The 26167-nt window shown below is 33.7% G+C and overlaps 1 protein-coding gene across 1 annotated transcript in view; it reads left to right on the top strand.

Moving 5' to 3' along the window:
* Positions 1-26167, top strand: part of OCA2 (OCA2 melanosomal transmembrane protein) — a 313841-nt gene that overhangs the window by 89886 nt on the left and 197788 nt on the right. The window contains exons 4-8 of the mRNA XM_031959092.1: positions 4274-4331; positions 6009-6081; positions 14198-14361; positions 17284-17366; positions 20088-20241. Of these exons, the coding sequence (XP_031814952.1) occupies positions 4274-4331; positions 6009-6081; positions 14198-14361; positions 17284-17366; positions 20088-20241 (532 nt within the window). The remainder of the gene's footprint in view (positions 1-4273; positions 4332-6008; positions 6082-14197; positions 14362-17283; positions 17367-20087; positions 20242-26167) is intronic.

Here is a 26167-nt window from a genome sequence, read left to right on the forward strand (position 1 = left end):
AGAATTTGGTAGTTCAGAAGAAAGGATCAAAGAAGAGCCAGATGGAATGCACCTGGCTGACCAGATCCCAGGTAAAGATGTGTTAATCAGTATCTCAAAAGTTGTTTAAAGGTACCCAGAGGTTTGAGGGGTAGACTGTGGAGGTTGTTAAAGACTTCCCTTCTCACAAATCACTCTAGACAAGCAGAATAAATAGTCTAGGACTTGGTTATGCCTGATAATAGCCAGATGAGCTTCTTCCTGACGAGGGAAGAGAATAAGCTCAAAGTCCACATCACAAGGAGCTTATATTCCTAAAGAGTGAAGGCAATATATAAAAGGGTGTTGTAAAAATCTGGACTGTCAGGAGTGGAGCCAGGAGAGTGGACTCTTGCTTAAATGGAGACTAGGGAAGAACTCTTCAAAAAGAGGAGGGGATCTCTGAGGTATCTTCAACCTGAGGCTGCTGCAGTGGAAGTTGAGAAGTTTAGGGAGTGATGAGGGGGAATTACAATACTTTTCTATAGCTTTTAATAATCATTATATATCATTTTTGTAATATAAATTATCTCTTGGTAGGTTGAGCTAAAGCTTTAGTCTTTAGCTGATGTAACTGGAAAAAATTGGTTCTGATCAATTCTAGGCTTGGTTTATTTATATGTGTGCAATGGGATTTAATTTGTCTTGAGATTGGGTTGTGTTATGTCTCTCCCTTCTACTGCTCAGGACAAAACAACCTGACTGTTTCCTTTATCCTTAAACTGACTTCATATCTATCTACAATACATTATCCTCATAAAATTATGCCTCTTTTCAACAAATTCATACAGAAAGTGGGATTTGAGCTGAATCTTAAAGGAGTCCAGGAAAACTGGGAGGTAGAGATGAGGAGGAATAGCTTTCTAGGTAAAGGGGACAGCCAGTACAAAGTGCAGAGTTGGGAGAAGTGGATGAGAAATCTCAGGATAAGTATGTATATGAGGAAATGAGGGAACCTTCAAGATTTGAGATTTATCTTAGGAAAGCCTAATGGACCATTGTTCCTTCCTTCCTTTGTTTCCTCCCTTCTTCCTTCTTTTCTCCAGTTTTCTAACAGTTTTATTCAGAAGTTATATTTGGGAAGTTGGGGTACCCGGTATGACTGCTGAAGAAACATACATTTTTTCCCTCTTGTACTTCTGATGTGAACTTTAAACCAGTCCATTCTGTTCCCCTTGTCAGGAAATGCTAGTGGTCGCTATTTTGTTTGCAAACAAGGATATGAAGCCATAACTCTTAAGCAACTCATCCTGCCTCCATTGTCAGTAACTTTCATCTATCCATTCTTTCTCCATATCTTCAGACGAGCCTGGGACCAGGTCAGTCAAGGAGACTCTCTGGTTCCTTCTTCATTCCTCCCATCCCCCCAGTTCTTCCTAAACTCCTCCCACACTGCTCCCCTTCCTCCTTAGACCCTGCCCTGGCTCCTTCTATCCCCTGAGATTTTAAAGGTCCCTGAATTGGAAGAATATTGCTTGATAACTGCTTTTCTTGGTCATTTCTAGTTAAACCCATGAGCTATTTCATGTTATAAATGGGAAATCTTTGTTCTATGAGAGACATCTATGACATGATTTCTTTATGTTGAATGAACCATTATGCTCTCCCAAATCTACTCCACATAACCACATCACTTCTATAAGGGGAAAGGCTTTTGAGGGAGAGAGGACATGTGAAATTGTATAAAGATCATAAGAGAGTTTGAAGATAGATTCTAGTCCTTGCTTTGATTAGCCATTACACTATGAATTACTTAGGTGACTGGAAACAAATAGTATAGTCATATCCATTTCCTTGATTATAAATTGGGGATAATAATTCCTATTTCTTTTGCCTCTCAAGTTTGTTCTGAAAATCAAACTTAAAAAACTTTCTTCATAATTTTATGTACATTACAATTTAAAAATATTGTTTTGAGAAGGGAACCATGCACTTCACTAGACTACCAGATGTCCATGACACAAGAGCCCACAATCTGGGGGCTGAATGTGTTCCCTATCACTCTTGTATCTACTGGACAATCTGGACCTACTTGTCAACTTGTGGTTTCTCATCTATTTCTTCTAACTACATTTTGCACAGTTTGTCCCCTTCACCTAGAATATTTTTCCTCTTTACCTCTGCCTCCTAGTTTTTTTCGTATTTTCTTTGAGATTCAGCTTACATCCCGTTTTCTGCAGAAGGGCTTTCTTGCATGCAGATTTCACCTTAATGCATTGAAAAATCACTGGGCAGTGATAACTTTAGCAAGTTTTTTTCTATTCTGAGACCCAGTTTTCTTATTGAAAAATGATTTGATTTCTAAGTTTCCTATTTAGCATTCTATTAGCCTTTTGTTTAGAGATGCTTCCTTGATTCCTTGTTATAGTTAAGCTATGTCTTAAAGTTCATCTTATAGTACACTTACACACTACACAGAGGTAATAAAATTAAAATTATTTAATACCACTTAAAATGAGGACAAAACACATTATTGTATTTGGCTTGACATGTCTAGAAAGTGCTGTACATGATAAATGAAGTAACTTAAAAAATCTTTTAAGCTTGTCAACTCTGCATTTGAATTATGTTGTATGCATTTGAGTTATGTAGGAATAAGTAGTACTGAACTTGAAGCAGTTCAATTAATGCTTCATATTTTAAAAAAAGAAATGTCATTATGATTCCCATTTAAATAGGAACTGTTGAAACATAATTTGGAAGTGTGGAATGGTAATTTATCAAATGTATTAAATCTGAAAGAATGTTGAATAAGGTTTTAACATTTTCAAAAGTTTCAAAGGTTCAGAACGTCTTGAAAAAATTGTGGATTAAAGCTGCTGGTGTTTTATCAGATGGGCAGAATAGTTAAAGTTTGCCTAGTATAAAAAATATATATACACACACATACACAAACATATATATACACATATATACATATATATACATGCATACATGGACACACATATATAAAGAAGAATTTGTTAAGCACCTACTGTGCTAACCTCTGGGGATGCAAAGAAAAAACAAAATAGTTTCTGAGCTTACATTTTGGGAAATAAAAATTATCAAAGAAGTTAAATATAAAAGATACACAAATTATTTCCAGAGAAAGGACACTAGCAACTTATTGATCAATTAATCAATCAATTAATATTTATTAAATACCCACAATGTGCTAGACATTGAACTAAGCACGGGGGATACAAACTTGTATGTTCTTAAAAAACTTTGCTAACATAGGCAGTAATGTCAGTCACACAGAGGAATAATCATTTTTTTTCCCCCTCAAGTTGCTATTTGGCTTTGGACCATTCAGAATATTTGGTTAGTGTATTTTATTTAAAATAGCATTTGAAAATAGAGTATTTCTATTACATCTTGTGAAGTAACTTGACAATCATATCTTTTATATTATTATATATGTTACAAAGAATAAAAATAAAAATAAAAATCAAGAAACAAATATATAATTTTTAGGGTGAAAGATTTAGAAAACTCAAGTCTTTAAAATACTTTAGTTTTTTTCCCCAGAATGGGGGAAGGAAGGAAAAGGAGCATTTATTAAGTGTTTATTATACATCAAGTATTGTGTTAAACAATTTACAAATATTATTTTGTTCCTCATAACATTCCTAGGAGATAGATGCTATTATTATTCCTACTTTAAAGTGGAGGAAACTGAGGCAAACAGAAGTAGTCTCTGACTTTTGTACAGATAATAACTTTCTGATTCTGGATTTATATTGAAGTGTTGTTGTCTAGCCTAGCTCTCAATTCACTGTGCCACTTAGCTGTTTGTAAGGATTGGAATTGGTTTAGTTTTCACCAAGTAAGTTTTGATCAAATCTCTCTTTAAAAAAGTATTCTATTCAGAAATAATCCACTGTTTTTTTCAAGTTATCATCCCAATCTTATTTTGTATACTCAGCAGTTTATTTAAGATGATCAGGTTACCCAAACCAGACAAGCCTAGTATATATGTTCAGAGGACAAGTCTAGCTCATTTTTGGAGAGGCAAACAGCTGGCTGCAAAATGATGAATGGTGTTGGCTAGAGGAACTCTGGAAGGTCATCTATTAAATTATAGAGTTATTGCAATCTGCACTGATGGAGGGAATAACCATAATGACAACATTATAGACCCTTGAAGTATTGAAGAAGAAGAAAAAGACTGATCATTCTAGCCATTTACAGCTGTTGGTGTTTCAGCAAATCTGCTGCATGTATTTCCATCTTAATATGTTTCTAAAAAGTATGTTTCTTTTATTTTTAGAAGCTGCTTAAAATGTCTGAAAGTCACAGGCCTTTTTATCTTTGGAGTTGTGTGTTCTGTAAGTATTATCATTTAGAAATTTTGACCTAGAGTAACAATAATTATAATGGGTTTATCTAGATTTTTTATCAGCTCATTCAGCTATAATAGTAGTAAACATTCCTATGGTCTTCTATGTTACCTCACTGGATCTTTGCAAAAACTCTGTGAATTAGGTTTTTTATTCCCCATTTAAACAATATCGCAATAAAGAGTCACAGAGCAAGTAAGAATACAATGCACTATTTGAAATCAAGTATTCTTGACACGAAGACTGGTATTTCATCCACTGCTGCTTACTTCTTCACAGAACATGAATTCTTTCCAAGTCTTTCTTGTTCCAGTTAGCTAGTGCTAGATCGATTTTTAGCAAAAATGGAGTCTCATGTTGGATAGAGAAGAATGTTCTGGTTTGTGACTTTCTTGTTTGCTCCATAATCCCTTGGAATATGATCACCTCTTGATCAGTTGAGGCCATTGGTTTTCTAAATAGTGAACAATCTAAAAAACACTTTATGATGTTTTGAAAGGATTTAGACAATTTTTCCCATGCAGATTTAACTTTCCAATTAAGGTTTTCTTAAGCTAATATTGGGCACTTAGGTGGCCCAGTGGATAAAGTACTGGGTATTTGGAGTCATACAGAGATATAGAATCATTTTCCTGAGTTCAAATCTGGTCTTAGACACTTAATAATTATGTGACCCTAAGCAAATTTAAACTTAACTCTGCCTCAGTTTCCTCATCTGTAAAACAAGCTGGAGAAAGGAAATGGCAAACTGCTCCAGTATCTTTACCAAGAAAACCCTATTGAGGTCATGAAGAATCAGATATGACTGAAATGTTTGAAAACCAACATTAATATTAAAATTAATTTTTATTTTTTGATTGATTTTCATTTCATCAACTGATTATCTGGGGATTATGAAGAAAGGGAAGTCTCATAGATATATATTGAGTGAGTTGTAGGCAGAAACTTGTCTGTGACTCAAGTTTTTTAAAACATTTTTTACTGCTTATAATAGTTAAATAAATCATTCATAATTAATTGAAAGGTAACTGTAACTTGCTTTGTGTGTTCCCTTGCCACTCTCCTTCTTGATGGGTCTTTTAGTGTTAAGTAGACATTTGCCCAGAATATTATTGGTAGTCTTTGTTTGAAAACTTGAGATATTGGGTCATCAGACTGATGCACATGTTTAGATTATAATTTATGTGTAACCTCTTAGTGATCTATAAGTCTCATTTAGTCTTGTTAGATGCAGGCACCACTCATTTTCCTTATAGACATTAAATTGATTGTCTTTTTAATTAACTCTGAAGTATAGGAAAATTACTCCATCAGTATTTGGTGATTTAATTTTTGTTGCAGGATCTTTGTAGTTGCTTTATTTTGCAATGTAAAGTAATTGTTGATTAATCATCAGGGTTCACTGTAGCTAAAAGTGTTACAGATTTTCAAGAAAGAGCAATTGAGAATAAGGTGAAAAATTTTTAGATCCATAAATTAATACCATTATTATACTATTTTGCATCTGTTGACAAGATTAAATGCCATTGCTATAATTTCATTAACATACCTCCCCATTGCCTAGGACAGTGCCTTGTCAATAGTATTAATGAATATTTGTTAAATTGAAATTGAATCATCTTAGTTAATGTGTGTGTTTATAATTTTGTTTTCTAATTATTACAGATTTTATTTAGCACATATCCAGATCATGGAAAATCCTGGCAGATGTTGGCTGTGTCACCTCTGGAAAGCTACTGTATCCAAAATATGCCCTGAGGTTTTCAATCACCACTCAAATGAGAATTTCAGCATTGCAGACCATGTGAAAATATATCAGTTTTCTTTGAATTCTACAGCATAGATTATGATTCTTCTACCTAAAGTGCCTACTCATGTGCCTTTGTAGCAGAATACTTGGTGAAATATGGCATATTCTAAATAACATGAGGGGAGGAAGAGCTCCCATAGTAGTTGATTGAATTGTGAAAAATCATGCAGAGAGCCAGTGGTATATAGAAATTTCAAAATTCTTCTCTCATAACTGTGATTATTGTTGCCTCTCTTTAAATAGCCTTGTGCATATTTTGAAGTCTGATGTTTGAATATAAATCTGATTCATAATGCTCTAAGACTTGAGAGGTCACAGAAATCTATCTGTATTAATCAGAAAAGAATAGGACCTCTAATATATATGTTGGGGTCTATATTTCCAGTGGAGTATAATGCTACCTAGATTCTGGAAAACAAATAAGTCATGGCAGGAAACATGAGGGAAACAAAGGCAGTAAATGCTATATCTGTGACAAAAACCAATAAAAGAGATCAGTATTGAATTGAATTCTAAAACCCTTAGCAAGGGGACCCTTTGTAGTCTATGCATTATATCTCCCTTGCATTCCAGAGCTGACTTGTTAATGTCAGTATTTTATGGCAAGATAACTCTCCTTGTCCCAACAGTCAGACGTGAACCATTTTTCTTTCTTTCTCAGTGTTTGGTGAAATGGTACAGATACCAGAAAACATAAATAATAGTGATGGCTTTTACAATTTGAATTCTTCTTTACCGTGTTGGAGTAGTTTCTTGGTGTTGAAAATGAAATTATATTGAATTCTCCCAGGCTGTCAACTTAGAACATGTAAACTATTTAAAAAAAAAAAATGAACTTAGATGAACAACTTCCTGCAACAGAATCTCATTCCTTAGCCTGGGTTCAATAACAACATCTCACCATCTGAACTAGACAGATTACTACTTTGACGTCCAGCATTTGAGATAATTAAATTTTAAAAGAAAAATAAATGCACATAGTATTCTGAAAGATAATTTTTTCTTGGTATCTTTTGTATTTCTTGGTATTCTGGCATTTTTCTTTGCATACTTTTAAGTTATAAATATAAAATATTTAATGTGAGATGGACCCCTTCCCCAGAAAATGACCTTTTAAAACACTATTATAAAGGAAAACTTCTCATAAGGTGAGAAGATGTCATCAGTGTCATTATCAGGGAATTCCACATAATTTAATTTTTAGGGTATTTCACATTATTTTTTCAAGTCTGCAGACCTTTATCTATTTTTATAAAACGTTTCTTTACTGTTGTGTCTTATAAAGCCCTTTGCCCAGTGTAATATAGCATTTTTTGATGAGGCAAAGTCATCATTGTGAACATCAATACATATACTATAATAGCATAGTTTTACTCTCAGGAGTATTTGTAGGGACATTAGCCCCCACACCAAATGATGTGTAGTCTGGGACTCCAATTATCAATATTGATGCCTTATTTCTATTCTTTAATTGTCACTGTTGACTGCATCCGTGTTCGGCTATATTCTTTCTCTGCTTTAAATTCCTTGCTGCTTATGATCTGCTATCCCTTTTATCCTAGGAATTGCTGCACAAAACTAGATATCTAAGTCTGGTAAATCAATAATCTTAATTTACACAGTTCTAAACCAGTTAAGTTTGACTGGAAAGTGGCTATTTTCTTTATTGTTTGGAGACTTTTTTGAGGGGGAAGGGGATGGGTTGGAGAACTTACCTTTACAATTAAACATACTTTATAGCAAATATTTGGATGTGACTCTCCAACACAGAAACTATTCATAAACCATCACCACCGCTTTGATTTTGTTTTTGTTCATTTATCTTGATATATTTTCTATATATTTACTTTTTAATTAAAACCAACTAATAATTTGAACTACATTTTTCTGCTTCTTTATTTAACACTGTGTACCAAACGTATTATGAAATATGAAGGACACAAAAATATAAAATCTGGTCTTTGGTCTTAAAGAGTTTATGGTATAATGGGGAAAAGCCAGATTAATAATAATCCTTCTGGTAAGCAGACATCATATACCTTAAAAATATTTTCATACTACTATCACTTTTCTGCAAACCCTATCCCAAGAACCCTCCAGTATAACAAAGAAAAATAAATCATTCTGGCAACCACATTTACAACATGTAGCACTAGCTGTAGTCTACCTACTATCTCTTTACTGACAGGAGGAAAAAAATCACACACATTTTATAAAGAGTTTGCAGCCTTTTCAAGAGTAATAGCATCTCTTGCTTTAGGTAACTTAAAAAAATTCTTAAAAATAATTTTGATTTTTGATTTTAATTAAATACACTCTCCCAAAATTCCATTTGTATAACACAATTCAAAAAGATGGTTCAGTGTGAAATCATGAATCTCCATTTCACAATTTACTTAAAAACAACGACCATAACAAAACAAGCTATGCAATAAATAATGCACATCATTTTCAAAGCTACTCAGCTTTCTGAGTTTTCTTTTGTTCTGTGTGGTGAAGTATTTTTTTTTTCTCCCTCCTTTCCCACCCACACTAGAGAAATCCACCATTAGACATAGATATGCATTTACATGTAAAATCATACTATACATATTTTTATTTGTCAGCTCTTTCTTTGGAGGTGGATAGCATCTTCCTTCATAGGTCCTTTGTAGTTGACTTGAATATTTATAATATTCATAATAACTTAATCATTTATAGTTGTTCTTTGAATAATGTTGTTATTGTAGACCTGAGACACTTTTTAAATGAATCAAGTTTGTTTCCAGAGTTTTTGCACATCTAGGTATGGCTTTCTCATTAGCAATTTTTTCTATTAATAGTGAACTGACTTATTAGAAATGAATTATCTTTGGTCCCTCTTTAACTGTTAAGTATGGGCAGCTAGGTGGTCCAGTGGATAGAGTATCTGAAGTCAGGAAGACTCATCTTCCTGAATTAAAGTCTGACCTCAGACTCTTACTAGCCTAACTTGGACAAGTCCCTTCCCCTTGTTTTCCTCAGTTTCCTTATTTGTAAAATGAGCTGAAGAAGGAAGTGGCAAACCATTAGTATCTCTGACAAGAACACTGTAAATAGGGTGAAGGGTAGGACATGGCTGAAATGACTGAACAACTGAACAACAATAACAGCAACAAATGGACAAGTCATTGACCTTTTCAATGTCATAAGGTTGTCAAGCCTATTAGGCTGTACACACTCTGAAAACAAGGCTCAATTTTGCTCTATTTCCCAGGAAAAGAGACTCCATGTCTTCTGAACTCATTAGGAACTTGCTTTGGGTGACTTTTTCCTGTAACCAGTTCTTCAGGTTTTATTATCTTAGTACCTGGTTGAAAACTTGATTTTTTATTTATGCTTCAGAGCTTTAAAATTCTATCTTAGCTTCAGGGTTTAAACAACCTTTACTTGCAAGAAAACTGAACATTTCTATGAATATGACCCACTTTTGTTACCCTTATTCCTTTAACCTTCTTGCTTCCTTTGCAAGTAGCAAATATACTTCTAAAAATTCTTTCTGTGTCTACCTTGGAACCTCAAGGGAAACTGCCATGGTGGAGCACTCTTTCAACTAAGACTCTTAGAAAAACAAGCTAAGGTGCCTTCCACAAGGGAATTGGGAAGGAGGTATGTCTTTTTAATACAGTGCTCCAAATAGACTAAAAAAACTGAAGCCAGAGGTTATGTCTGGTCAAAGATGGTTGTCAGTCAGACAAATAAATGCTGTCTAAGGGTTTTATTTTTTAAAAATGTGTGTGGAGTAGTAGGATTTGTAAGAGAGGAAACATGGGAATCTTCGGAGACAATGGCAAAAGTATAATACCTTCCTCTCAAAGAGTGGCTCAAGAAGTATTAGGATCATAAGATCAAGAGATGAGAGAACACAGAGAAGAAATATTCTAGTGCCTCAGACACTAGCTATCATAGAGATGTATAGAGAGAAACACACAAACACAAACACAATGAACAAATGAATGAATGAAAAAGCATTTATCAAAAAGCAGACATTCTGTTCATTTAGTGCTCTGTTCTAATTCTCCCCTTCTTTTGTCAGTGCTCCCTGATATAATCAGGCTTTATCCTAGTAATCCAGAACTTACTTTAAAGGTTTATCTATGATAATTATGGGGAAAAGAAGCATTGAAACTAGCCTCCAGGGAAATGAAGTCGGGGATATAGCTGCTCTGAAGCCTCAGCTGGAAGTCTTGTAATTGCTTAGTAGGAAAAAAAATGCAGAAATTCTCTAAGTTTCTCAGTGTTGGTCATGAAAGGGCAGTGGATATTCTTGTGTTTATTGTTTCTTACAGAAATAGCAATCTTGCTATTTCTTTTGTTAGATTCTGGTCAAGGTCAGGGATGATGTTAATTCACAACTTTGCTGTGGAATTGATGGTGGGTGTAGACACCTCATGCAAGATCCAGCAATAAGCAATTTTACTTTGATGGGGAAAAATTTCTTCATGAGAAAGTGACCGAGGAATAACAAAACCATTTCCCCCCCACCCCACAGAAATTTCATGTTTCCTTTGTTCCAGTCTCAATGTGTCATCTCAGTAATTGTGGGATTTATTTGAGAAGTATTGTATAAAAGGAAACTACCACAATTACCTGCACCTGAAGCTCATTGTTGAGAAATTGTTGGCTGTACTGGCTGCAAGAATCTGTCACAGGAGCCTTAGGTTATTAGGCTAAGGAAAGAGGTCAGCAGTCCTCACTAGGCAGGTTAATTAATGCCTTTCTTTTTTTAAGGCATGGTATATTTTCAGCGATCATTTAAAACTCAATGCATGATTTGTGAATATATAAAAAGAAAAAAAGAAAACACATTAAAGTATTCCCCATTCTTTTCACCTCTCTTTTATATTCCATGCCCTTAGAAAACTATAGGAACTAGGGAGATTGTTTTGTCTTGAATGGTATTTCTTCAATGCTAGAGAAAATATAGATATGTTATTTTGTTCCAAAGGCATCTATTTTTAAAGAATATTATTGATTCCTAGTTTTTCATCTTTTATCTAATAGCCAGTATGTGGTTTCCCCCATCATCTTCCAACCTCATGAATTCTACCATTGAGAACTTAGATGTTACATCTTTCATTATTTTCAATTAAGCAGTTATTCATTCAACAAGCATTTTCTGAGCAATATGTTATGAGATAATTATATATTTATTATAAATCAATACTTATTCCACTGGACATACCATAACATGGATGAATAAATCAATTAAAAACTTATTAAGCAGTTACTGTGCCAAAACATGTTAAAATCCATGTTGTCACTCCAGGATTTTATATTTTAATGCTGTGGGTGAGGGAGCAGGTAGAGTGGAAAGTAGAATGTTTAAGAATAGTGCTAGAAAAGGATGTTTTGAACTAGGAAGTCACATTATAGGGGTGGCAAGTGGAAAAATAAATTGTATTGGCCACATCCAATAATGATTTAATTATATTTGGAGATATATATGAGATGATAGGATGAAGATTAGGATTCATGGTCCCAGAGAGTTCATAGCTGAGTGGCTTAACTTCTCCAGGGCATGATCTTTGGAGGTCTGGTTTGAAAAGTGGATACTCAAGCAATAGCAGAGCAAAAACTGAATGGGGTGAGGGTGAGGAAGCATAGATAACAGGGAGTTTGGTCAATAAACAAAATCAATAAATATTTACTGAGTGCCTACTATATACCAATCAGTGTGCTAAGTAGGATTTAAAGAAAGCTTTGAAGAGTTCCCAACCTAATGGGCAGAATATATGCAAAAACTAGATATAAACAAATTATATGCAGGATAAATAGGGAATAATTAACATAGTAAAAGCACTAGAATTAAGAGAGATTGGGGAGGCCTTTCTAAAGAAGGTAGGATTGGGAAACAATAAAATTAAGAAAATAGAGATGAGGAAGGAGAGCCTCCTGTGCATAAAAGAAAGTTAGTGAGAATAACTGATATCAGGAGAGAGGGAGTGTCTAAGGATAAGCAAAGAGACCAGTCAGTGTCACAGGATCAAAGAGTACATGGAATGCCATGTAAACATCCTAGCTTCTCCCACTCCTAGTTTCTGGAAGTCCAATTGGAAGGATGGAGATTAAAGGCAGGACTGTTGCAGTTAAAAGGGGCCTTAGACATCCTAGAATTCAATCAGCTGGGGTTATGAATCTGACTCCTCTAACTAAATCCTGGACTCTCTCTTCACAACCAACTTGTTTCTCAGTGATCTAATTCCTCTTAAAAAAAGTTCTACCAGAGAATAAAGGGAATTGGAGGGAGAGAGAAAGTGTTCTGTCAGATGCTGACCTGCTTGCCAGAAAAAGGAAATCCACTTATATCCTTCCTATTCTGGACTCCTTTCTTCTTGCAAGAATCTCCACAATCCCTTGCCAAACAGTTGGTGCTTCTCACATCGTCATTTAGCAATGTCTTTAACTTCATTCTCAGCATCTTCTGGAGGTCATCCCTATACCTTCTGTATTCCAAGTACTATGCCAGACTGAAGGTCATCCAGGATGCTGCCCCCTCATTAAAGAACAAATAAATTATGAATCAGGTAGAAAGAAACCATATATCTAGTTACTGCTTCCTTTTCTGAGAGAGAGACAGACAGAGAGACAGAGAGAGACAGAGGTAAAAGAGGGGTCTATTAGCATAACAACTATATTTGCATATTATTTATACATAATATATATTATTTCTATATTTGCATATATTTAGAGAGAATTTGTACATTATATAATTATATATTATACATAATATATATTAATTAAATACTAATATATACATATATGTATATAAATATATCTCATAAATATTATATTATATATAATTAGTATAACAACTCTTTTGTAAATAGGAGCAGCTAGGTGGTCCAGTGGAGTCAAGAAGGACCTGAGTTCATTTATAACTTCAGTCACTTACTAGCTGTGTGATCCTGAGTTCTGCCTCATGTTCTTTTTTTTTTTAAATTAATATTTTTTATTAAAGTGTTTTTTATTTTCAAAACATATGCATGGATAATTTTTTAACATTGATCCTTACAAAACCTTGTGTTCCAAATTTCCCCTCCAACCCCCAACCCCTCCCTTAGATGGCAAGTAACCCAATATATGTCAAACATGTTAAAATATATATTAAATCCAATATATGTATACATATTTACACAATTATCTTGCTGCACAGGAAAAATCAGATCAAAAAGGGAAAAAATGAGAACGAAAACAAAATGCAAGCAAACAACAAAAAGAGTGAAAATGCTATGTAGTAATCCACACTCAGTTCCCACAGAACTCTCTGAGTATAGATCTACCTCTTGTAGGAATAATAATAGTATGTGTCTTTCAGAGTTGTTATTAGGATAAAATGAGATATTTGTAAAATGTTTTTAAAATCTTCAAATATTATATAAATACTATTTTTAGACCATCACACAATAAAATGTCAATATGTTGCTTTGATTCTGTCAAATACAGGTAAGCAGGCAGGCATTTAATACTATATTTAAGTAGCAAGAAGAAAGTAATGAATGTATAACAGATTGTCTCATATCATAATAAGTAATATTTAGGATTATGATTTACAATAATTTCTACTCTATACACCACTGGTTTGTGTCAGTGACAGAATACTCATTTTCAACTTCCCTCTTGAATTCTCAGTTTGTAAAGGTTTGACTCCTTTAAGGAAGTCAGAGAAGATTTTAATTATTTGTTCCTTTGTCCATTCCATTATCACTCTAAATCCTTAGTATTCAACTTTGAGCCTTTAGGGAGCTCAAGCTTATAATTTTATAATAAACTTCATAATCTACTTTTTCCTAAATTTATAATCCAATTTTGGAGATACAGCATGGAAAAATGGGGATAATAAGGAATTGAGTGGCTTCTAGATATGTCATTTTTGTTTTTTTTTAAATCAAGTACTTGTGTGATGCTATCTGAAGTAGAAAGTGAATATGACCCCTACTGCTGATACTGATGCTGCAGGTGCTTGGGTTTGGTTGCTACTATTCCTCTCCTTTGGACACTTGTTTCTTAACAAAGAGGGCACCAGCTGTGAATCTTACAGAGATTGGCGACTCTGCTTTACTCAAGTTAGAACTGGCAGGGTCCTTGATTGCTGGTGTGGTTGATCGACCTCAAGCAGAAGGATATATTGTGGTTGAGGTTACTCAGTCAGAAGACCCTAGCTCCCGAAGGAGACACCCACAACAGCAGGTAATAATGATGAGCTCTATGAAAATAATTGTTTAAGAAGATACTATATCGCTTTCAAATTTGAATCATTTTTATCACATTAAATTTCATTTTAAAAGATTTGGTTGTGAATTGTATGTGATGATATCATTGACCACCAATTTGCCTTGAAACCTTTTTCTTGTCTGAAAAATTTATTTTTTTCTCCATTTCTTTACAAGGTGACTACTCTGTGTTACTGTGAAAAGACAGATGTATGAATTTTCCCCAAAGAATGATTTCATTGGGAAATTTAGGGGAACACAATAGATTTTGTATTTCTTTGTGCTGGAAGTTCACTTTAGAGTCACCTTAATTAGATTTTACTTAAAGATGCATTTGTGTGATGTAATTAAATTGTGCTTGAACACAGTTACATTACTGAGAACTTACATATTTTCCACTTGCTTAAAATTGCTTACATATTTGTGTCTTAGTGTTTATAGAATGATTTGAGTTATCTTCTCATGAAAAGCAAAGCAGAAGTCAGAAATGTATAGTAGCAATTATTTTTGTATTATGGCACAAGCTTTAAAAAAGATACCTATAGATCATATTTTAAAAATCACATTCCTTTTAATTACTTTGAGAGTAAGAATATTTTCTATTCCATTTCTAGCCAACCAGAATTTCTACAAGTTTACAAAACTTTAAAAAATTGTTTTATGTGTGTGTATGTGTTTATAAATACATGTAAATTAGTATATTTATATACATATACACATATAAACATATTTATCATAAATTATAGAAGTTTTTTTTAACTCTTTTCATCAACATTTGGTTTTGAATTAAGAAAAGGAACCCACATTCATTACTTGATTGACACAATTTGTTTGCAAGAATACTGAGGAATATGTGCACTTTACCTAAAATCACTAGTCCCCAGGTTCCAAACTCACTATGCTATGCATGGTATAATATCTGTACTCACTAGTGGTCTTTCATGAAATAGCATGTTTATTTAGATCGCAGACTGGCGATAGAGCCTGATTTGGAATCCTTTGTCTTTGAGAAGTCTTCTCTGTTCTTCCCATGTCCAAGGAGAGATGACAGACACAGTGGAGTAGCTGAATATTCAGTCTCTAAGATTAGCATGATGACCACAAGGTACAGTTCTGAATAAAGCACCGTGGTGTAGTGAAAAGTGAATTATATTTAGAGTCAGTTTGGGTCCAAATTTAGTCTTTGCTATCCTTTACTTGAGGAACTTTTGGCACATCACTCACTCTTACAGGGCTTCAGTTTTCTCAGTTTCAAAATGAGTAGATGTTAAATTAGATAACTTCTAAATCTAGGAAACAAATGACCATTAACTTTTATAACCTTCACATAATTCAAAGTGTCAAAAAAGTATTACAGAGTAATTTAATTTAATTAAGGTCTCTCAGATAAGGATAGGAAGAAGATAGACTCTCCTAGTTGTTATAAACCAGTTAGTTAAAGAGTAAAGTTATAAATCAGTCAGGTTATAGGGTGAATAGAAAGCACAGTAATACTGCTTTTGGAGTCTGGAAAATCTTGAGTTCAAATCTGGCCTCAGATTCTTAACTGGGCAAATTATTCAACCTGTTTGCCAAGTTTCCCCATCTGTAAAATGATCTGGAGAAGGAAATGGCAAATCACTCCTGTATCTCTACCATGAAAAACTCAAAACGAGATCATGAAGAGTTGGATGTGATTGAAATGAGCATATTAAGATGAAACTGAGACAGCTTTTTGAAAGTCTGCTTGACAGCTCAGAGAACTCTATAAAACTGCAGTAACTTTCTGCACATTTGGGACATTTAGGACAAAGTATAAGTCCATTACAAATGGAACTTTAGTTTACTCAGGCTCAATAGATTATAAAAATTCTAATATAACCATAGTCTTTTTTCATATCATATAAATTAAATAACTCCTATATGGGTACTTGTTTTTTGAGGTAAAGGAATGAATAATCAAATCTCTGTTTAGCTTGTGATGACTAGGGAATCTTTTTTAAGGGTAAATAGAAGTGTTCTTGATTAACTCCATGAAATGAAAACTTCCATACACCTTTCATAATCCTTTCTGCCACCTTTTTTCATTGCCAAAAAATAAACACCATTATAAAATGCTGGTTCAAAACCATTTTTGGATCCTGCTAATAAATTATATCCAGTTAGGACCATAGCTTTACAGTTGGCAGGTCATCTAGTCCAGAGCTTCTTAAACTTTTTCCACTCATGACTTCTTTTCACCCAAGAAATTTTTACATGACCCCAGATATATAGGTATATAAAATAGTTATAGAAATAGAACATTTATTGATAATAAATTACAACTTCAACCACCCCCAAATTCAGTTATGAGATACCATATGGGGTTGTGACCCACAATTTAAGAGGGTGGAATCTAGTCGACTCCCTTAAAAATGAGAAAAGTGATATCCTTAGAAATGATTTGACTTATGCAAGGTCACATAGCTATAACTAGCATTTGAATCCAAGTCCATTGATTCTGCAATGGTGAATTCTTTCTACTTCACTATATTTTCTCCTAAAGATAGGGGTAGCTATATGGAAGGATCTTTCCTTCATTTACTTGGTTAGTTCACTTGTAACTACATACTATTACTCAGTTTATCATTGGCTTCTGGTGAGTTATTTGGTGGTGACAAGTTATTTATAGACTTAACTACTTATATAGGTTGTGGAAATAGTCATACAATCAATCATCTAGACAGCTGAGACTTACAGCAATGACACATATGGTCCTGCAATTGCAATTGATGAGTCTTTATAAGTATTTTTTCCCTCTTCTCTAAAATTTTGCACAATTATTTCCTTTTTATCTTTCTTCTTTGCAAAAGACATTGAAATAAAAATTCTTCAAAAACTGAATAATTCCATTAAATGATGACTGTCAACTCTTTTCTAGGTCATCTATAACTGGACCATCTTTTTAAATTCCAGAAGAAATGAACGAGCTGTTACTTCCAGGACTTTTGAGATAATTACCAGGTTGGTTCTCAGATAAATAAATGAGATTTTGGAAAAGAAAGAGGGAGCTATTCAAAGCCAAAATGTGAAACAGAGAAAGGCATGAGTTCTAATCAGAGAAAGGCATGAGTTCTAATCATAAATTATCATAATCTCTGCTTAACAAGGTGTTCCTGGAAAATTATTTAATTTCTCTATCTCCCTCTAAATCCTCTTCAGCTACCTTGTCCTGGTGGGCATGACCTTGAATTTTTGAAGTATATCAGAAGGGAACAAGCTTTGTCAAGCCTACTAGCCAACCCCCAAACTTTTAATATATGATAGCTAGCTAGAGCAGTTATCATGTGCTTACTATGTACCAAGCACTCTGCCAAGCCCTGGGTATACAAATAAGATATTCTATATCCTCAAATATATTCTATATTAGAAGAAGGCAAAACACATAAGGAAAATGAAAGAAGGTGGGAAGGGGCTGAGAAGTTCAACGATACCAGGCATGAGAAAGTAAAGCATGTTGGACATCCTTCCTAAAATGGTATTTTCAGAGATGGAATTGCCTCTCAGGAGAGCAGGACTTTAGGTTGGATGTTTTTCCAGGGGCAAGGCAAAAGGTAAGGAAAGTGGAGCAGTGATGATATATTGTATATCTACTATCTGAAGGATAGTGTAGCTAAATTCAAATACTCTCATCTCCAATTTGGTGATGAATTTGGTGATGAAGGGTGACGAATGACTTGTCCACAGCATCTCATACAGATTATTTACCCAGTTTTCTAGACATTGAAATATTATGTTAGTAGAGAGGTTACCCACTTTGGTAAGATCACAGATAACTGAAATATTAAAGTATATAATATATTTGTCATCATGGAACATAATATATGTCAATAACTAGAGACTAAGGGAAAGTCACTATTATATATGTGCTAATTATTATGATGAGTTGAATCTGAGAACTGAGTTTGAAGAAAATTATTTTCATCTTTTTCAACATCAGATTCCATGCATAATCTAAACCTTCCTATCAAAAATGAACCTATTTTGCTTTTGAGGAATTCTTTGTTATAAGAAGTTTTATTCTTTAAAAAAAAAACTTTAGCTATTTCTTCCTTATATTTCTGTATCCTTCCTCCTACCAGAAGTAATTTTTTAATCTCATCACATTATAGAATCAATATCCCAAAAGCATGCTGACTTAGAACAGTTGACTGAATCTTATAAGTTTAAATTCAGGAAGGACAAATGGAGTCTTACTTTTGGATACAAAAAGTCAAATTTACAAATACAAGAGTTGGAAGGCATGATAAGCTACTTTTTTTTTTTGGTAGAAATGACTAGGGTTTTTTAATACACTTCAAGCTCAATATAAATCAGAGATGTGATGAATCATGAAAAAAAGCTAATAAGATCATAGGCTGCATGGGAACATGCTTAATTTTCATTACTAGAAAGGTGATAATTATTCACTTTGATATCATCAAACATCTCTTAGAATATTTTTTTTAGTTTTAGACATCAGGGTTTACTATGATAAATTCATTAGTGTCCAAAGAAAGGCAATCAAGAGGGTAAAGAGTCTTGAGTTCTTGTCACATGTAAACAGGAGGACAGACTCTCCCATTTGTTGAAAGTGGACATATTTAGCTTAGAAAAGAGAATAAGAGAGGACATAATTGCTGCCAGGAGTGTCAGATAGGTGGAGAAATTAGATTTGTCCTACTGGTTTCAGGGACAATAAGTGAAACAGAGGCAAATTTAGATTTGATGTAAGGAAAAACTTCCTGCTGTGCCAAAGTAGAGTGTGCTACTTCAAAATTATTTCCCTTCCTTAGAGATCTTCAAGCAAAGGCTGGATGACCACTTATCAGCTGTGTTATTCTGAAGATTCCTTTTCGGTATGGGTTGGAATGGAAGATCACTGAGGTCCCTTCCAACTCTCAAGCTATGTGATTCCATGAGAATATTGATAAATATTCTGTTTGGGAATATATATGTTGATAGACAGCCGAGCCCTGATTATCCAAGGACTTGTTTTTTTTGACCATATCATACACCCGTCAGAAAAGCTAGGGAGAAGCCGAGGAACTCAAATCATTCTTCTCCCCTAGTATACTGCCTTTGGGTAAGAGACCTCAAATTTGAATTCTTGCTTTGCTGCTTATGATCTATATAATCTTGAGTAAATCATTTACTTTTTCTGGGTAACAGTTGCCTTATCTATGAGGTAACTTCCCATTCTAGATCTTAGGCTTTTATGTTTTCTTCTTGATTTTTTGTTTTATTAAGCAACTATCCATGGAAGATGTGACACTAATAAGGAGATGGGCTTAGGGAAAAAAGGGGAGGAAATAAGTGGCTAAAACTAAGTTTAGACCTGCTGTTGTTGTTTAGTCTTTTCAGTTGTGTCTGACTTTTTGTGATCCCTTTGAGGTTTTCTTGGGAAAGGGACTGGAGCAAGTGTGCCATTTCCTTCTCCAGTTCATTTTACAGATAAGGAAATTGAGGCAAACAGGGTTAAGTATCTGAGGCCAGATTTAAACTCAGGAAGATGAGTCTACCTGCTGCCAAGCCCAGGGCTTTCAATATCCATGTTGCTACCATTATTTCTTATGAATAAATGAATTGATAATGTGTACTCATGGAATAATTTGGTGCTAGAGTAGAGTCAGAGAGGAAGCTAATTGTTATGCTGTAGTGCTTTTTCTCTTTCACTAATTGTACAAAACCTGTTTCTTGCTGCAGAGAGACCATTTCAATAAATATTCAAGCCTTTCTCCAGAAAAACCAAGTGATTCCTCTCTCAATGACTCATCAATATCTCCATGCAGATATAGAGACTCAAGTAATGATTGCATCAGTCATTTTGGTAGGAGTCTATGGACTGATCATATTTGAGGTAAATATGATATCTCTTTTTAATGATTTGTCTCTTCCAAGAACTAAATATTTACTACCTAATTCTATATCTATGGAGGTCCAATTATGATTGAATAGGATCTTTTCAATTAGCATATTCTTCTATTAATGGGAGAAAACTGATTTGAAGTTGAATTGACTATTTGAATCTTAGGAATCTTCATTTGTTAAAAAACAAATAAACAAAAAAACCTCAAAAAGTGCATTTTAATGTCTCATAAACATTTGTGTTGAAAGAATCTGGATAAACTCCATCTTTAAAGTGTATTTGTATTCTTATCTCTATGAAAGATTTGCTATACAATGCAGTTGTTTTTTTTTTTTTTCTTTCTTTTTTTCTATCAACTTAGAAAATGAGTATTTTCCCAAAGGATTTTACTTTATCTCTTTATTGGTTAGAAAGCATATATATCATTTTACAGTGGGAGATTAGAAAAAAAATTCTCTCTCAAAGTGTATTATGTTTTAAAATTAATTTGCATTTACTTTGTATGTGTCTATTTATGTAAATATTATCTCCTTCATTAGAAGGTAAACTCCTTGAAGAAAGCAGCTGGGTTTTTTGGTTATATTTGTATCCCCAGTGCTCAGCACAGTTCCTGACACATAATAAGGGCTTGTTGATTGTTTGAACACCAAATATCTATATACTATAATAGAATATTTGTTTTCCTGAGCAGTCTAGAACAAAGAGTAACCACCTTTATAAGAAGTAAATTTTAAAGAGTTTACTAGATGAAAAAAATATGAACAAGGGCACAACTATAGGTACATGGAGGAATTTGGAGATGGATAGGGCATTGAGAACAGGGAAAAGATATTTTTTAATTTCAGGAAATTTATTTGAGTTTGTCCCATGTTACATTGTGAATTTATTAATAGAGATCAATTTGCTTTTTACTTGTTGGGAGTTGGGTGCAGATATACAAAAACCTAGAAGATATTCATGGGCTTGTTTTTAATTCTTAAAAATTGTGTGGCTAAAAGTCATATGTCATAATTAATTTACTTTTATTTTATCTTTTCCCAAGTTTCTCTCATTGTTTTCCATGAGGTGGATTTAAGGGAAAAGAATGGATCAGTTAAAAGAAGATATTTTACAATATAATATAAAATATATTATGTATCACTTTTTGCTTACCATGAATATTCTGAATTCACTTAAGGGAAAACTTTCACTTATTTGGTGCAATGAACCTATTAAGATGAAATTGAAAAAATCAAAATTTGATACCCAGCTAATAGTAGCACTAGCCTCCACATTTTATTTATATATTTGTTTTTTTGATGTTGAAAGAACTTTCCCTATTCATGAGCTTATAGAGAATCAAGAGAGCTCCAATTCTCACTATAAATATAAAAATTGAAATAAATTAATACAACAATAAATATTTTGAGCACCTTCTGAATAGATATCACTATTTTTTAGATAAGGAAAGAGAGAAATTAAATAACACCTGGTTCTTAATCTCAAGGACTGTATAGTCTAGTAAAAGTATATTTCCATTTAAAAGAATCAGTTTACTTGAAGAGCATATGTCTGCTTCTGAGAAAAGCAATTGATGAATTAAATCTGCATTGATAGTTCATTTGTCTAGGACATAGGTCTGTTCTGTAAGAGAAACATTTAGTGAAATTAAGTCTGACTCGAGTTCTGAGACAATACTTGATCCTTTCAATGCAACAAGCTGTGAAATATTGGAGCTCATGGAGAACACAATGTATTTCAGTGATTTGAATAAGAAGAATTAGAGGATTTTGAGGTTGATAAATGGGGAATATGGACACTAGAAAGGTTCCAAGACTAAAGGACAAATGTAATTTATATAATAATAGCCAGAAGATTAGAATTTTGTGCTAATCATAAAATGTTTATGTTTAGGAAGTTTTCAACCTCCTCATTTACAGATGAGCTCAGAGACTCAGAGACTTTCCTACTAGTCCAAATAACAGTTTAATAAGGGAAAACAAGTAGAATTGCAAAAAAGACAAAAGAAAGCCTGGAGTCTCTCTTGCCTTCTTTTTCTCATTTGTGACAGCATGGTTTTGTTATTTTATTCTGTCCATTAACTGTGGAGAGGAGCTCTTCTGTGCATTCAGACAAAACAGCTACACCACAAAACCCATGCAACACTGAAGGGCATCCCACTGACAAGAATTATGAAATGATGGAAGCCTGAAGGCTGTGTGGGAGAATAGATAGAATTAGGAATACTATCTGACCTGGATCATAAAGCCAGATTAGAGATGAGAACCAAAGTGTAAAAATATAGCCCAGGCAAGGCTTTGAATTCAGAGTTTAAATTGGATTTGTGATTTAATGAATGGAGTAACTATTTTTGCTGCCTATTCTGATCTAAGATGACAAACCTGTGAAAAACCTTGAATGGAATCTTTTTATTTGATTTTATTTTTTGGTATAATTCCATTTAGCAAGGCTGCCATTTCTCTTACATTAAGTAATTATGTTCCAAAAGGATAAAAAAGCCTGACAAAACCTCCCATAAAGTTCCTCATTCCTGTTGCTGATTATTCTTCACAATCTCTCTGACTCTTTTAACCTTTAGACTAGGGCCATAGAAATGTGAAATCATTCAGGCTTTTCCTTACTTTTCTGAAATGAAAGCTACTGACATATAGGGGCAGGGGAGAACTCAACAATTCAAACAATATAATATTTCCAAGACCTAAATAACTTTTCTTTTTGCATGTTTTAAAATGAAATATTTTCCTCTTAAACTTGGAAACCTCATTATGGCATAGTGATCTTTGTGGTAATTCTGGGTTCTTGTAGAGTCCAGGGGTCCTCAAACTTTTTAAATAGGGGGCCAGTTCACTGTCCCTCAGACTGTTGGAGGGCCGGACTATAGTAAAAACAAAAACTTTGTTTTGTGGGCCTTTAAATAAAGAAACTTCATAGCCCTGGATGAGGGGGATAAATGTCCTCAGCTGCTGCCTCTGGCCCGCTGGCCATAGTTTGAGGACCCCTGTAATGTAGACTATTCTCAAAAAAGCATAGGTGCATGACAGCTTCTAACCAATCTCTTCCCTGATTAGTGGTGGATTAATTGGATTTTATTAAGATGGTCACCAGAAGGTTTAACACCAGATGAATGATTATTTTTGTTTATGGACCCTCACAGAACTGTCTATTTTGGTGTGGAAGAACTCCATTAGGGGAGATGATACCCATGTTTATGGCATAGCAAGTGTTGTAGTGATTAATAATATTAATTGCCATTTATATGGTACTTGATTTATATAGCTTTTAATTATTAAATATCTTATTCTCAATTTCTCCCCTATACAAATATATATTCATCAGCAAATTTGCAAGGGACTGAACATATGCATTTGCCACTTTTTTCTTCTAGCCTCTGGAACAATCTCTTTATATAGTTCCATGAGCCACATCTCCTATACCATCAATTCAAGTGAATTCAGTTCAGCAAACATTTTAAGTATCTACTACATCTTAAACAGATGGTAGATGCTGAGGATACAAAATAAAAAAGAAAACAGCTTCTGCCTTCAAGGTTTTTGCATTTTATTGGGAGAAAACAGCAGCCACAATAATCAATTGATAAGCATGTTAAAAATACCTACCACGAATTAAACATAGTGCCAAGTGTTCCAAGGAACTTATATTATACCAATAAGTAAATTATACATATACACAATTTACTAATTAATTTATGAAATTGTGAAATAGAGATTTCATATAAATATAATTCATATAAATAGAGATTAGTTCTTTGGGTACTCAAAAGAAAGAGTATGATGCTAGTGGGAAGTAAGGCTACAATTATATTTCAATAAGGCACAGAGGGTGTAGGGATAAGCAGCACAGAAAGTATAGAGACAAGCCAGGCAAGGGGGTGGGATGAATACAGAGGCAGATGGCTGAATATGGGGACAGGAGAGGGGGGGGGTGGTACCATGGGGAAAAGAATAGGGATGGGGAAATCATTTATATAACTGTGGTTCAGTATTGGGGGCATTCAAACAGCATAGGCCCTTAGGAGTTGGAATAGTATCTGAGAGTCAAGAATTTGATGTCTCATTTTTCTAGAATTTTAAAAAATTTATTTTATCCATGTCACCTTGGGATTAGTTCTTTAACATTTCCAAATTATCTCAAAGTCATCAGTAAAACTTTAAAGTTAACACATCCACATCTTCTCAAAATCACCACTACTATTTGCTGTTCTATTACTCTTACTGCTAATGTGTGAAATTTAACTGAGAATTATGTGTTTTAGGATCAAAAAGTCCTGACAAGTCAAGTCCTATATGGCTTCCTCTGATTCAGCCCAAATCTCAGGATGTGATTTTTGCTTACTGCATGAGACTATTTGAAAATTATGTTACTTTGGTCTGTGGGACAGTGTATACATGACTTCTAGATTCTTATTATTATATTATTACCTGCTATTGTTACTGGTTATTTATGAACATATGTGCTGTTTAGAAGCAGGTATGATGGTGGCAGTCAGGGGGACCAGAGCAAGATACAAATTTAACACACACACACACACAGACACATATATGTGTGTGTTATGTATGTCTATATATATGTATGTGTATATAGACATACATAAGCATATAATTTTGATGGTGTGTGGAGCATTATCTGGAGGCAATAGCGAAGGCATCTTGTAGGAAGTTGCATTTAAACTGAATTTTGATATCTTCTCCCATTATATCTGCTACATTATGAGAAAATATGGTTTAATATTATGACTTTCAAAGCTATATACACTGTTTTAATATACACCACCTTTATTACATATTTCCATAGTTCATAAGTGTTTTGAGTTTCCTTTCATTTTATTGTAGTTGAATGCTACATTATATAGAGAGAATTTTAGGATCTGCATATATACATGCTTTTATGTACTCTCAAAAAATCACAAACTATTTCTTAATTTCATCTAAAATACTATTGTAGATTCCCAAATGTTTTCCAAGAGTTCTTTAATTTAATTAAATTAGTAAATAGTGCACATAAGGTATGCTTGATAAAGTAAACAGAATTTGCATTGTTTTTAAACAGATGAAGCTGTGAATATATATTTTTCTCAGCTACAAAACTGCCTTTTGCTTTTGTAACAGCTGGGAAAAATGTTAATGCTACAAAATGTATTTTTGTCATCAATTCAATGACATCTTAAAATATTTATATAAGAAGAATTCATCAAATTGAATTGAGTCATAATGAATTGGTACAACTATGGAAGAGCTATAGGACAAGTAGAAATCATGATTAAGTCACAAGATTTTAGCTCTAGCAGATCTCAGTTGTTATTAAGTTCAGAGAATTCTCATGCTGTGGTCCACAACACTCTTGAGCATGGCCCAAACCAAATTAAATGTTATTGGAAATATTTAGTAAAATAAAAACACAACAAATATAAATAATATCAATATGTGATTTTCCGAGTCAATCTGTCCTGCAGAAATTTTTATCCATTGTTTAGTGACCTCTGTTCTTTTTTGACTTTGGCATTACTGATTCTAGTCCAACTTTCTTATTTGCCACCTGAAGAAACTGAGTCAGAGTAAACGGCAGAGCTGGGATTTAAATCCAGGTCCTCTGACTGAAGATAAAGGATACAAAAATCTTGGTGTAATTTTAAACAGTCAAAACTCAAAACTGCACCAAGATTTTTGGGATATATACTGTATCAATGTCATAGTATGAAAAGGTATTTCTCATGTTTCAAAATGTCTTTTTTTATTCCATATAAGGTATGCTTCATGTTCTTGTATCCAGCCTTCTCTGTGTTCTACTGGTATGCTTCTCATCCTAGAATGCTTTTTCTAACCATAACTCTTTTGTTTGTAATTGTTCATTTTTAGGAAAAATATGTATGTGAGGGAAAAGACAATTTCAAACAAACTGA

Source organism: Sarcophilus harrisii, chromosome 3 (assembly GCF_902635505.1).
Source record: "Sarcophilus harrisii chromosome 3, mSarHar1.11, whole genome shotgun sequence".
Lineage (NCBI taxonomy): Eukaryota > Metazoa > Chordata > Mammalia > Dasyuromorphia > Dasyuridae > Sarcophilus > Sarcophilus harrisii.